This window comes from Diospyros lotus, chromosome 10, assembly GCF_014633365.1.
Source record: "Diospyros lotus cultivar Yz01 chromosome 10, ASM1463336v1, whole genome shotgun sequence".
Taxonomy (NCBI): Eukaryota; Viridiplantae; Streptophyta; class Magnoliopsida; order Ericales; family Ebenaceae; genus Diospyros; species Diospyros lotus.
Window position 1 is genome coordinate 35,269,454 of NC_068347.1, and position 14,802 is coordinate 35,284,255.

Sequence of the window (14,802 nt, forward strand, 5' to 3'; positions counted from 1 at the left end):
TTATTTATTTGACATTAATTAGAATGAAATCACAACCTTGGCTGGCTGGCTGGCTGTTGATTTCATTAACTCAACTGGTTGTTTGGCATTAATCGAAAACTATACTTAAATCAGCTTCCTACGCATTACAGTTCGGTTACGTTTCTGATGCAGTACGTGAATGCAGGAGAATCAGTCTCCATCTTTAGTCTAATGAAAGATTAACAATGAGGATAAGATCAGTGACCTGTTCAAACTGTAAACGAAGAGCAATTTGCATTGCTAATTAGAAGGATTCGAAGTAGTTTTAATCTATAGACTGGCCTGAGATCGCATGGCCTCATCTTACGTAATGTATTAGCTGTGGGTTTGCTATGAAGAAAAAAGAATTCCCACAAACCTATAGTCTATAATTTATTAGTAGTGATATGATGCATGGTACGTGAAGATTTGTTCCAGTTCTTTTTTTTTTGATAAATAGATAATTTTATTATCAAATTTAACTAATATAGGCACCAATACAGCCTAAAGGACAGCCCAGATTACAGTGCTACAACCCAAAAAAGGGAGAAAAAAACAGAACTCCTCAAAACAGACAATAAGAAGACAATAAAACAGCATCTATCTATCTACTAGGAAATTTATGGGAACATTAGCTGAAAGCTTGAATGAAATAAGATATCTATTTATGGGAACTGCGTGCGTATCCATCCTCTAAAACAAAAATCCAAGCCGTTGTAATATTTAATATGAATTTTTAATTAAGCTGACTACTTTTCTTATCATGCAAGGCTTTGCTCGTTTTGGACAACCGTTTGGCTTTCGACTTTATCTTCTTTTCCATATGTCACCTGACCAAGACATCCACTCCCCGCTGCTATATATACAGACGCATCACCTATCACGCTCTTCATCAACCAAGTAAAGCCTCCCAAAACTAGATATCTACTCTTGTAAGCCCTTTCCTTCCTCTTCAATTTCAATCATCAAAGCGATCAACATGGAGGTTGAAGTTGTTTCAAGAGAATACATCAAGCCATCTTCACCAACACCCACTCACCTAAAAACCTTTCACATTTCTCTCTTGGACCAGCTCCTACCTTCTGCATACGTCCCTTTTGTCTTTCACTATCTCATGTCTGATTCCAACTGCGTCAAACAAGTGTTGGATCGTTTAAAGAGTTCACTCTCCGAGACCCTATCACGCTTCTATCCACTCGCCGGACGGCTCAAGGACCACATGTCATTCGATTGTAATGACGAAGGAGTTTTATTTATAGAAACTCATGTTAATTATGATATGTCAATGTTTCTTGAGCAACCTGAACTTGAGGTCTTGCACCGATTTGTTCCTTACCAAGACTTTGTCCTTGAGCCAGAAACTAGCTTGGTTCACCTGGCTATTCAAGCTAATGTATTTGCTTCTGGAGGAATTTCCATTGGCGTGTCCATGTCGCACAAGATCCTAGATGCAAATACGTTGGCTACTTTCCTCAAGTGTTGGGCAGCTTTATCTGCTGGCTGTAAAGATAAAGCAGTATTTCCTGACCTCACCTCAGCATCAACACTTTTCCCTCCAAGATTGGAACAACTACCACGTAGCATGGCATACCTCAAGGAGAATTGGTTGAAAGAAGGAAAAAGCATCTTGAGGAGATTTGTATTCGATAGCAGTGCTATAAAAGCCCTCAAGGCCAAGGCGACTAGAAAACTAGTTCCTTATCCAAGTAGTTCCCAAGTCGTAACTGCTTTAATCTGGATGCGTGCATTGGCTGCTTCCACAGCAGTGAAAGGCTACAAACAACCATCCATGTTGGTCTATGCCGTAAACATGCGACCACGAATGGAGTCACCATTGTCTGAAAAGGCATTTGGTAATATCTTTTGGCTAACAAGCGCACATCACAACGTAACACACACGGATGAAACTGAGCTGCAAGTTGTGGTGGGACTAGTGAAGGAAGCTGTTAAAAAATTAGACAGTACTTTCATCCAAGGCATGCAAGGGGATGAAGGGTTTGACACAATACACAAGTTGATGGAAGAAAGAGATGAAGTATATGCTAAAGAAAAGCCAGAAATGTACATGTTTAGTGACGTGAGAAGTTTTAAATTGTCAGAGTTGGACTTTGGATGGGGAAAGCCTATTTGGGTTAGCCATGTTTGGGGTTTTCCTAGTTCTATCTTGATCAATGGGGTATTTCTAGCAGAAAGAAATGTTGATGAGGGAATAGAAGCATGGGTGCACTTGGATGAGCCTGAAATGGCTATTTTAGAGCAAGACCCTGAATTCCTAAGCTATGCTTCCTCAAATCCAGGCATTTCTATGCCAATATCAGAGGTTGGTACTTCCTGTGTTAAAAGAAATTAGTCTCCATCTTCTCCCCTCTATTTTTTATTTATCCCTTTTTTCGTAAGAATGCTTTTAAATGTATGTGGATAACGACACCCTTTTTTCAGTCCCTTGGGTTTTTGGTGTTATCTTGGAGCCATTCCTCTGTGGTGTCAAGTGAAATGGTTTTGGTGTGCTCTGTTTTGTGACTACATGGATCTTCTCCTTTGGTTCGCATCCACTGTTCCACTTTTCTGTGGCTTCTTGTTCAGTTGTATTGTATGCTGTTGTCCTCTCGATCGAATTGTTGCTCTTCTCTGGGTGGTTGTTCACTGTCTCTTTTAATGAATTTCAGATGCATTGTTTTCCAAAAAAAAAAAAAAAAAGATGTATATATACATGTGGATTATACTCCTCTTATTTGGTTGGGCCCGGAATGAAGCGAATGTATCTTATAACACATCTTCGGCTTGTAAGAGGGGCAAATGTATTGTAGTAACACAGGTGCAACGAAGGCTATACGGGATTGCTCATTCGTGTTGTGACTTTCACACGGCCAGCAATTAATTATTATTGTGATGCAGCAATCAGTTCCCCGTGCTTTGATTCGAAAGCCCTAGCCAGTGATGAATCCTCAGGAGTATTGAATTCCTCCTCCCTTCAGACCAGTTTGAACCCGTCCCAGCAACGAACACAATAACCGGCCTGTCAATGCATGGGGAGGCAATAGAAGTTGAAGAGATCAATATGATCTCATGATGAAATCATAAGAAGCTATTTGGGCAGCTAGTTCATGATTAATAAACTTAACTTGGCTGCTTGACATTAATTGAAAACAGACTTAATTAACCTTCCCACGCATGATGATGATAATTAATTAACGATCATGAACGGACACGAACTGTAGATGAAGTTCAACATGCATTATTGATTCATGAATTCGATGCAGTTTTGGCATGGGGGATCACATGGCCACATTTTCTATAATTAGTCAGGGTCTAATTTGATATGTTGGACAAAAGAATACCCACATCTTATTCAACAGTCATCGCCATGCACCATATAAAATCCATTAATTCTGCAGGTCTCACGTTCATTTCGTCAACTCCTCTTGGTCATTCCATCTTTTGTCCTTCTCATTCTCTTATTTGCGGCATTGATACTTAATTCCTTTCCGATGCGATTTGCAATTGTTAATCATTAATTCTCTACAACTCTGACTGATAATTTAGATCCACGATCTAGTCAAAATCATCATTATGTGAGACAGATTTAGACTAGGCCGTTATCTCTTGCAATACTTTTTTGATGGGTATATGAATCACTCAACGGTCAGCTCCGATAGCTGACAAGGGTGGATTCTTCTGGAAATTGGAGAATTCCTGGAGGATAGCTCCGATAGCTGATAAGGGTGGATTCTTCTGGAAATTGGAGAATTCCTGGAGGATAGCTCCGATAGCTGATAAGGGTGGATTCTTCTGGAAATTGGAGAATTCTGGGAGGATAGGGAGAACAATCGGGCGGGGAGAGAGAGAGAGAGAGAGAGAGAAGATGAGAGAGATAACAAAAAGGAAAGAGAATAATCAGAATATTTTCATTCCATAGTTGTAAGACTGACGCTCAGTACATATATATATACTGCCTGGAATCTCCTGGAATGTACTCGAGGAGAGCACTGCTGTGCTAACCGACTAGGTACACCCCTATACAGTATACACAAATTTATAATGACAATTTTACCCTTAGAAATGTGACAATACTCCCTCCTCGAAATATTTATTATCCTCAAGAAATTACAAAAGTTGGGCAGCCCTTGAAAACTGTTAGAGAAGGTCAGGCAGGTACTCCCACGTGGTATTCTCAGGGTACGAGTGAGTCCACTGCACCAACACCTATGTTTAGGGAATAGAATTCTGGTAGGTCACCCTCTTATCTAGCATTGCTAGAGGTTCTGCTGCCTCGGCTATGTCCTCTTTGGTAACATGAACCTTTAAGTTGACAGAATCTGTAGGTCCCCCAGCCTTCTTCAAAAGAGATATGTGAAAAACCAGGTGAATTTTTACTCCGTCCAGAAGTTGTAACATGTAAGCCCCTTTCCTCACTTTGGCCACAATCTCAAACAGTCCATAGTACTTGAGGCTTAATTTGGAGGTGGGGGCAATAGAGAACAATTACTGCTTAACTCCCTTTTGATTATTTGTTGCGCTTCTTGCCTTTGCCTCAAATATTGATCCACTGCTACTTTCGCACTTGAGTATTTCTTGACGGCAAGTATTAGGGGCGGTTTATACCCAAATAGGGCTTCAAAAAGAGTTCTCTTTAGGGAGCTTTGAGATTTTCGATGTTCCTTCTTGCAGTAGCGGTGGTCCTCCGGCACCCCCTTCACCATTCCGATGACGTCCCCTCCACCTCCTAGCCTCGGTATCTCCTTCCCTCTCTCTCTCTCTCTCTCTCTCTCTCTCTCTCTCTCTCTCTATATATATATATATATATATAATATTTCATAGTCTCTTTTGTATAACTTTACATATAATTTTGACTTTGTAAAATGTGATATTATGATTTTGTATAATTTTACATACAATTTTTAATGTTTTAATTCTAAAAATATAAATAAATAATAACATAAAAAAATATATAATTATTTATACATAAGATTATTATAAAATATATAAAATTTTATGTTTTGTATGAATGATAAACAAAAGAAATATAATTGTATTATGGTTGATATATATGAATATATTTTTTTATTAAAAATAAATATTATAATATTATAGTTTATAGTTTGATTTCATTTTATAACTTAAAAAATGAAACAAAATTACAAAATATATATTTTTTTAAAATAGCAAGCCAAACTATGCTTTTAAAAGGTTCAACATATTACAAGCTATCCTCTTAAAATTTTTAAAAGTTGCAAAATAGATTTAATTTGGTCCAAATAATTTTGTACAAAATATTTTTAGTTTATAATTATATTTAAAAAATATATTTATGTATATTTATATATATGTAAATCTTTCTTTTATGTAACATATATACTTAGTTTGCGTATATTTATATTTTATAGAATATACTGAAACGACGACGAAGGTGACTACATTGGTGGCAGTTGCAACGACGGCGAGAATGAGAAGAGAAAGAAGGGAGGGGGGAAGAGAGAGAGGAGAGAAAGAGATGAATGCGAGCTTTTGACGAACAAATTGATAGCGAGATAAAGTACTGGATGGACGACGAGAGCGAGAGCGTGAGATTGAGTGTTGGTCATGCACTGCTAGCAAGTCATGCGCGCACTACGTGACAAAGGACCATATGGCCGTAGGCAAGAACAAAAATGAGAGAGAGTACGCCAAAATTGCCAAATCTAGACTAAGTGCCACCAAAATTTGGTTGAAGACACGATGCCGCACCTGCCCAAATCTAGCCAAAGATGTTGAGTGAGAGAGAGAGAGGGGAGAGAGCAAAAGAGATGCACACACATGCAGAACGGACTAGATATGCACGTAGGAGAAGCGTCTCAACTTGCAAAAGCAACGACAATGGTGGAGAAAGTGTCTTAGCTTGCAAAAGCAACGACAATGGTGGAAAAGGAGAGAGAGAGTGAGGAAGATGGCGGACTTTTAAAATAAGATCATGCTATTTGTATAGAAGCTCATTTACATGTGAGTTTATAGGCAAGGTGAAAAAACTATTTTGCCCCCTCTCTCTTATCTCAATAACCATTTTACCTCTTTCTATCTCTTCTCTCCTTCCTCCTCTCCTCTCTTTCTTCTCCTCCCCCTTCAACACTGCTTGCTGACGCCTACTACTGCCTAGCCTGGCCGACGGCTGCCGTCGCATCTTGCCTCTTGCCCAGGTGAGGCAGAGACACTGGCAGGTGGCGAGGCAGAGGCAGCGATTGAAAGGGAAATGGGAGAAAGAAAGAAAGAGACAGAGAAAAAAAGAGAAAAAAAAAGAGAAGTCATGAATTTTTCGCAATAAATTCTCAATTTACCACGAGAATATCATTATCCTTTAAAATATTAACAGGAGTATATAATTATAACAGGGATAGATGTATAATTTTAACTTGATTTGTCCATCAAATTGTCATCCAAACTTCTCGTGTAGCATTATCAGCTTGAGAATGGTCTCCCCAACTATTCAATATGTCGATCATGATCGATGGCCACTCCAAGATGTCAACGGTCCAAGCCTTGGCACACCTTCCCAAACAAGCCCGCCGTTCCTCACGGCAGATCAAACCATAAAGCGACGTCTGGCTAAAACACATGCATGAATTAATAGAATTATGTGAAATATAATATATGTGCGCGTCCAGACCCAAGACCAAGGCACTGTACAGTTATAATATGTATTTGAGCTTGAATTTTGTTACAATATTTGGTCATGGGAACTCTGTGACATTAGGTGTAGGTGTAGCCCATCTTATCTCCAGTCAATAGACCAACCCAGGAATGTTAAAAGTTTTAAGTAATATTTTTACTTGTCTTAATGCCTTATGACCACACACAGCCACCCCACACACCTCTCCTATATATACGGCACATCGCCCTTCATGTCCCTTCATCAATCAGCCCAGTTATAAATTCAGCCTCTGAAACTTAAGAGCTCTCCAGCCAGCCTCCTCCATCTCTCTGTAACTCTTTCTCTCTCTCGCTCTCGTTGCTCTTCAGTTTCATTCCATCAAGATGGAGATTCAAGCGGTGTCAAGGGAATTCATCAAGCCATCTTCTCCAACACCCTCTCACCTTAGAACCTTCACCATTTCCCTCTTGGACCAGCTCCTCCCTTCTGCTTATGTCCCCATCGTCTTTCACTACCCCATCTCGGATGCCAGCTCCGTCAAACAAGTGTTGGCTCGTTTGAAAAGTTCGCTATCCGATACCTTGTCTCGCTTCTACCCATTGGCTGGACGGCTTAGGAATCGCATGTCGTTTGATTGCAATGATGAAGGAGTTTTATTCATAGAAACTCGTGTTAATCGCTACATGTCTGAGTTTCTTAAAAAGCCTGAACTCGAGGTACTGCACCGATTTGTTCCTTACCAAGACTTTGTGCCCGAGCCGGAAAGTACCTTGTCTCACCTAGCTATTCAAGCCAATGTATTTTCTTCTGGGGGAATTTCCATTGGTGTGTCCATGTCACACAAGCTCTTAGATGCAAATACGCTGGTTTCTTTCCTCAAGTGCTGGACTGCCTTGTGTAGCGGCTGTCAAGACCAAGCAATAATCCCTGACCTCAGCTCAGCATCCTCGCTTTTCCCTCCAAGATCCGAGCAACTACCACGAAGCATGGCATATCTCAAGGAGAGTTGGTTGAACGAAGGGAAAAGCATCTTGAGGAGATTTGTGTTCGATAGTAATGCCATAAAAGGCCTCAAGGTTAAGGCCACTAGCCAGCTAGTTCCTTATCCAAGCAGTTCCCAAGTGATAACTTCCTTAATCTGGACGCGTGCAATGGCTGCTTCTGCAAAAGTCAAAGGCTCCCAACACCCATCCACGTTGGTCTTTGCGGTAAACATGCGGCCACGAATGGCATTGCCATTGTCTGAAAATGCATTTGGGAATATCTTCTGGCTAACAAGTGCACACCACGATGCAGCCCACACAAAACAAAATGATGAGCTGTCAGTTGTGGTGGGTCGGGTGAAGGAAGCAGTTAAAAAGCTAGACAGTAATTTCATCCAAAGTATGCAAGGGGATGAAGGGTTTCACAACATTCGCAAGTTGATGGAAGAAAGAGACGAAGTATATGCCAAAGAAAGACCCGGAATGTACATGGTTAGCGACCTGAGAAGTTTCAGATTGTCGGAATTGGATTTCGGGTGGGGAAAGCCTATTTGGGTTAGCCATGTTTGGGGATTCCCCAGTTCAGTGTTTGTGAATGGGGTATTTTTAGCAGAAAGCAGTGTGAACGGAGGAATAGAGGCGTGGGTACACTTGGACGAACCTGGAATGGCTATTTTGGAGCAAGATCCTGAATTTCTAACCTACGCTTCCTCAAATCCAGGTTTTTCTATGCCATCATAGTTTGATTTGGCATTGTCAGGTTCGTCGAATTAATGAGTAGGTATCCAACTTCTTGAGTCGAGGATGGATGTTTGGATGCTAGAATGTCCCAAAGATGTTATTTAGATACATATATATATATATATATTTTGTATTTTACAGTTCATTTATATGGTTTTTTAATTTTTTTATTACATATACCCATTGTAAATGAACATCAATTATAAAATAATAAACAACAATATATTACATTTTCATATTTTCTCATTCAATTATTTTTTTTTCCCATCGGTGATGAATAAGGACGAGCATTCTAACATACCGAATTACTCATATTGATTAGATTGAATTTGTGTGAAAAATTAAATTGAATCAATTAAATAGATTCTCAAATCGAACAAAATCGAAAAATTAAAAAATTGAATTGACCAAAAAAATTAAAAGAATCAAAATAACAAAATATAAAAATAATATTATTTTTTATATTTTGGTAGATTCAATTATTTTAATTTTTTAATATATATAGAGATCGAATTTAATCGAATTAACTAACATTATTAAATCTTAAAACTAAATAGAATTGATTTGATTTAAAAAAACGGAATCAAATTAACAATTTTAACTGATTTGATTTAATTATTTTAATTTATCTGAGATGTTGAATGGAAATGGGATGAGTGATCGTTCAAAGCTGTCGCTCAAGGTCAACTGGCATTATTTTTTAGTTAATTATTTTATGGACAGAATTGTTATTTAAACACCATTTCTTATTATACTTTACATTAATTTTTATATTAAGTGTCACATTAATATAAATATATAAAATACTATAATAAGAAAGGACTGTCACACGTTATATCTATAATATAAGATAGACAGGTGTCACACAAGAATTGGCTCTAACAAAATTAATTAAAATGATGACGGACAACCTACCATTGTATTGTGGAAATAATAATTATAATTAGTGTAATGGTGATGGGAAGGCGTCAGGACCACGGCATTGGCTTGAGACCGGAGAGGAATTTCCCCTTCTTTTCAAAGCCGCCCCTTTCTTTTCTTTTCTTTTCTTTTCTTTTCTTTACTTTTCTTTTCTTTTCCCCAATTCTTTTTTTCAATAAATTATGAAAATAATATTCCCCAATTCAACTACATTATAATTTTTTATATTATCAAAAGAAAACTTACGAAAACAAATGTAATTTGCAGCGCTAGAATCTATTATCCAATATTTAAAACAATTGAATATAGGGTTGATTGAGATAAAAAAATAGAAACTTAAAGATTTTTCAGAAATATCAGATTCAGCAAGAACTTTTATAGGTGATACATGAAAACTTAGCATACTAATCAACTGTTGGTACTGTACAAGACTTAAGGATTGAACAAAATTTCCCCCAATGTCATTATTTTTTGACTGATTAGAAGATGCCTCAGAAACCTGACTAACCACAACATATTGCATATTATTATTAGGCCACAACATATTGCATATTATTATTAGGCTCGTTCCTTTATTTAGATTTATATTCAGAAGGATAATCGTCTAGTTTATAGCATTTATCTATAATATGTCCACTAAAACCACAATGCGTACAAATGGGTCAATCTTTTTTTTGAACTTTTCCTTGATTATTCTTGCTTTGTCTATGCCTAACAGAGAATGTCATTGGATCATTTCCTACAGTCATAATATTCCTGGACCGTCCAAGCTCAATCGTGCCCTTCACTTTAGGCCTAATCTCGGCCCAATCTTGGTCCCCCTTCTGAACCCAGCCTTGGCCCAGCACCAACCTACCATGACATCATTACAATTCCACTGGGTATCAGCGCGATCGCTTCAAATCTTGCCTTCATTAATGACGGATTCCATCCACATTAATGAGGGTTCCATCACTACTATGCTACCACCTGGGAATCTCTGCCGGCGCCAGACAGCTAGTCTCATCATCTGCAAACACAAGACGCATGCATGCAGGAGGACATCTCTTCCTTTTATATCAACCAGCTCTTTTCAGAGCCAATATATGTTCTGACCTCTGACCTGTATTAATACACTTCTTCTCCATACTCCTTTACTCGCTCGACTGTTGAAGTGCTTGCAGGTGCCAACTGCCCCTCGGACAGACCTATCACCAGAGCCAGCACCCCGTCTCCAATCGTCCTCTCTTGGTCAGGAAGGAACAATTCTGTTAATGTTCTTCTTGAGATATAAGGCAAACACCTTGTTTATAGGGGGAATAGGATCCATAAGCAATAGTTGGCCTCTAACCTGAACATATGTGTAACACCCCACCTACTTAGGGCGTGTTATGTCTTAGGGAATTTAGGAATTTTTTTTTTCCACATTACATCACCCCAAGAATTCTCTTAGACCTATCTAGTGCTCGATGAAATAATTTATTCACTAGAGATAAATAAAATCTTATAAAGCGAAAGTTGAAATCGAACCTGATCATGGCATTTCATACATAGATAACTGAACATGGCACTTATTACAAAGTTGATACATAAGTTCCTAAAGGTAATTTAAAATGTACATAATACTTGAAATATACATACTACAATATATCATGGCACACTTGCTCATTTCTCAACGACTAACGTCATTACACATCTTCGACTTTCGTACCATCACTGCAAATCCTGACTGGAACGTTGAATGTTCTAGAGGCAAAACCCAAATTAGATGATGAACCATCTCAGTAAGGTACAAGATGTTTATCATGTGTATATGCAATGTCTTACTCATCATAGGTGTCAACTACACCCCTCATGCTACCTACCATTTTTACGGCCACCTCTTTCGAAATCGGGGTGTATAGGGGCACCCTTGGTATAATAACGATGCCAGTTCGTACTCCATACGGTCACAATACGCGTGATTAATGATATCATCGTGTATTTATGCATTTCATAGTCATGTCATGTATGCAGTCTATGTGATGGATACATATCATAGCATGTCAACATAATGAAAGCATTCCCGAAGTTCGGGTTTAAGCACAAACATTTATACTTTACTAACTTGTAATAGTACATTTACTTTACACAACTAAGCTGCCTTGATAAGCGTGACGATCTTGATAAACGTGTTGAGTGAGCTATTTCCTAATCCTCGAGCCCCAAGGATTCTTAAAACATTAAATTTATTTCCAGAATATTAATTCATTATTTTCTCATAATTTCTACAATTTCTCTTTATTTTCTAAGTCTTATTTCCTCAAAATTTCATTATAAATATCTAACTTTCATATAACCCAATTTCTCTTTACTAATATTCATTAAATAATATTTCTAGCCTTTTTGGAATTTTCTTGAAACTTTTCAAATTAAATTCCTATTTTTTCTTTATTTCCATAATAGCAAAACTACTTAAATAAATAATTAATTTAACATTTTTCCAAAAATTTTCACAAAATAAGACATAAACAAAATTCTAGATTTTCTAGAAATTTTTGCAATTTTTTTTCTATTTTCTTTTTTTTTCTTTTTTCTTTTCTTTTTTTTTTCTAGCGGGCGTGTGGCTTGCCTTCTTCCTACTTGCGGGCGCGTGTAGCCACGCGCCCGGTCTGGTTCTTCTCCGGCGGCTACTCCATCGTCGGCGAGCCTCCCGAGCTTCAAAACGAGTCCCTACCCCCCTAAAACCGACCTCCCGAACCCAAATATAGCCTTAAATTTTAGAAAAAAAACAGTAAAAGTACCTCGATTTGGCGTTCGAAGGCGCAGCTCTGGCGGTTGCGCAATTTTTCGGCGATCCTCAATACTCCTTCTCCTTTGCTCCGTTGGCCATCAAATGTTCCAGAAAACTTACCCACAATGCAAGGACCAAAATCCCACTGACAAAATTCTCAAACACTACCCCAATCGATCACTTCTTGAAGTAAAAAATTCTGATGAATGAAGCTACTCGAACACGGCTATTTATAGCCGAAACTCGCCACGAGTTATCCCATCACGAGCGCCATGCGTCCTGGAAGGCCATTCTGACGTCCTTTGAAGTATTAATGGCCCCCTTACCCTTGGTTGCTTGTTGCATGCGCGGCCAGAGCATGGCCATGTACCTACTCCGATTTTTTGTTTTTTATATATGTATATATATAATGTACATACATACGAGTTTATAATACATATATACATACATTAGTATAAAATCCAATTTTAATACAAAATTTCTACTATTTTTACTATATATAATTTAATTACAACACATTAAATTTAACTACTAAATTTATACATACCAACTAAAATTCTAATAATTTTTCTAGGGTTTAAAATATCAAATTATGATGATGTCCTAGGATATTACAATACGACTTATTTAGCCCCATTAAAAACAACATTACATACTCTTTTTGATAATGATCTGCAAGGGATTTTATACCACCACAAGAGCACTTCCCACAAGATCATACTGGCCTATAATTACTAATCTCTTCCCAGATTGTTTTTAACATAGTGTAATATGCACTTACTATAACACCCCGCTCTCTTAAGAGCGTTACGTAAGGTAAGATTTCGGGGATATAAATTCTTTCCAAATAAAAATCCATCACAAAAATTGTTTCCCAAAGATCCCGTTACACCTTCTCAGTATATCAACTATGAACAAACTAAGACAGGTACATCATCTCAAATGCAGACGCTAGATCGAAACCTCAATAAACCATAATCGAACTCACTTTATTTATATCATAAAGTTGCACTAACGTTTACATGACGTTCTCAAAATAAACAACATAATTGAAAGGACATAATATAAAACATCCTTTAACCGCCGTCACTCCTCGGCAATTCAATTTCCCTTCGCATCATTGCCTTCACGTTAAACATGGCCACGGTTCATGAACCGCCGGTTCCGGTTCAAGAAATCTTTGAACCTGAACCGAACCGCCCAAGGGCGGTTTGGGACGGTTCGGTTCCGGTTCCGGTTCGTGCCGGTTCGGTCAACGGTTTGGACCGGTTCGGTCAACGGTTTGAGCCGGTTCGGTCAACGGTTCCGGTTCCGGTTCAAACCGAATTTTTTTAATTTTTTTTAAATATTGTTGTATTCAATTTTGGTCCTTGTTCCGTTGTTCGGTTCGGTTTGGTTTCGATTTTTAATTGTTAAATGTAATTGTAAATATAAATATTCTCAACCATATTTTTAATAAAAAAACACTACTAAAAATTGAAGAAATATAAGTAATAATTTCATTAAAAATAATTAAAACAACTAAACAAGTATGTAATACAAGTAATTAATTTTTACAAATGTGAAAAATAAAAAATAAAAAATAGAATTAGACTTAATTTCATTAAAAAATAATTACAACAAAAATGTAATACAAATAATTAATTTTTACAAATGTGAAAAAAAATAAAATATGGACTTGGATCTTACGCATCTTCATTGGAGTCGGAAGTCGCCGTTGTTGAACCATCATTAACCCATTCGTCAGATGATGATGAATGGATAAGTTTTTCTTGACGTCGCATGTTAGCTCTTTCCCAATCATCGAGGCAAACTTGAGCTTCCAATGATTCTGGAGCCAATCTTGATCTTCTTTCGTCCAAAATGTTGCCTCCATTACTGAATGTTTGTTCAACGGCTACAGTTGAAGCTGGAACTGCAAGAAGTTGACTTGCAATAATTGCAAGAGTTGGAAATGTCTCCTTGTGCCTTTTCCACCACTCCAAAATTTGGTTGGCAAATTCTTTTCAATTCATTAATAGAAGCAGTATTAGCCGATGCATTATCAAAAGAAATTGAAAAAATTCTATTAACTAATCTATATTCTTGTAAAATTTGTTGAATTAATCTACAAATATTTTCAGCATTATGACTTTCATCAAAACATCGATACGCAAGAATTCTTTTTTGTAAAACATAATTTTCATCAACCCAATGACAAGTAATACCCATATATGAATGAGTTTGCCAATGATCACTCCAAATATCACTACAAATAGAAACATTAATATTATTGTTTTGAAAATATGTTATCAATTCAATTTTTGAGTTTTTAAACAATTTTAACAAATTCCTTTTCAAAGTATTTCTAGGAATTGATTTAAAACTAGGATTAACAAAGTTTTAACAAAATCGAGTAAAACCTAATTTTTCACCAAAACTAAAAGATAAATGATCAATTGCTACCATTTCAGCTAAACCAGACCTACAATTAGCTTCATTATAATGAAATAATTGAGGAGAGTTTGAAGAGGTAGCAAACTCGGATATTTGTGTTTGATCGCGGCTCAATCCAACCTTGAGCGGGTGCTTTGTTTGCAAATGTCGGGCGAAAGTACCATATCCACCTCCTTGCTTGAATTTGTATACCTGATTACAATAATTACAAGATACATCAAATTTACCATCTCCTTTTGGTGTTTTCTTGAAATGAATATTAAAAATATCAGAAGTAGAAATTTTTCCACCTCCCTTTTGTTGAGTTTCACTCTCTTGTGTTTGAAAATTTTGAGTTTCAAACTCAA

General features: G+C 37.3%; 1 protein-coding gene across 1 annotated transcript; it reads left to right on the plus strand.

The window, feature by feature from the left end:
• The first annotated feature begins 870 nt into the window (after positions 1-870).
• On the plus strand, positions 871-8,584 carry LOC127811267 (uncharacterized). Its single transcript, XM_052350979.1, has 2 exons — positions 871-2,349; positions 6,969-8,584. Exons 1-2 carry the CDS (start codon positions 980-982, stop codon positions 8,344-8,346), a joined length of 2,748 nt encoding a protein of 915 aa, XP_052206939.1. The 5' UTR covers positions 871-979; the 3' UTR covers positions 8,347-8,584.
• The last annotated feature ends 6,218 nt before the right edge of the window (positions 8,585-14,802 follow it).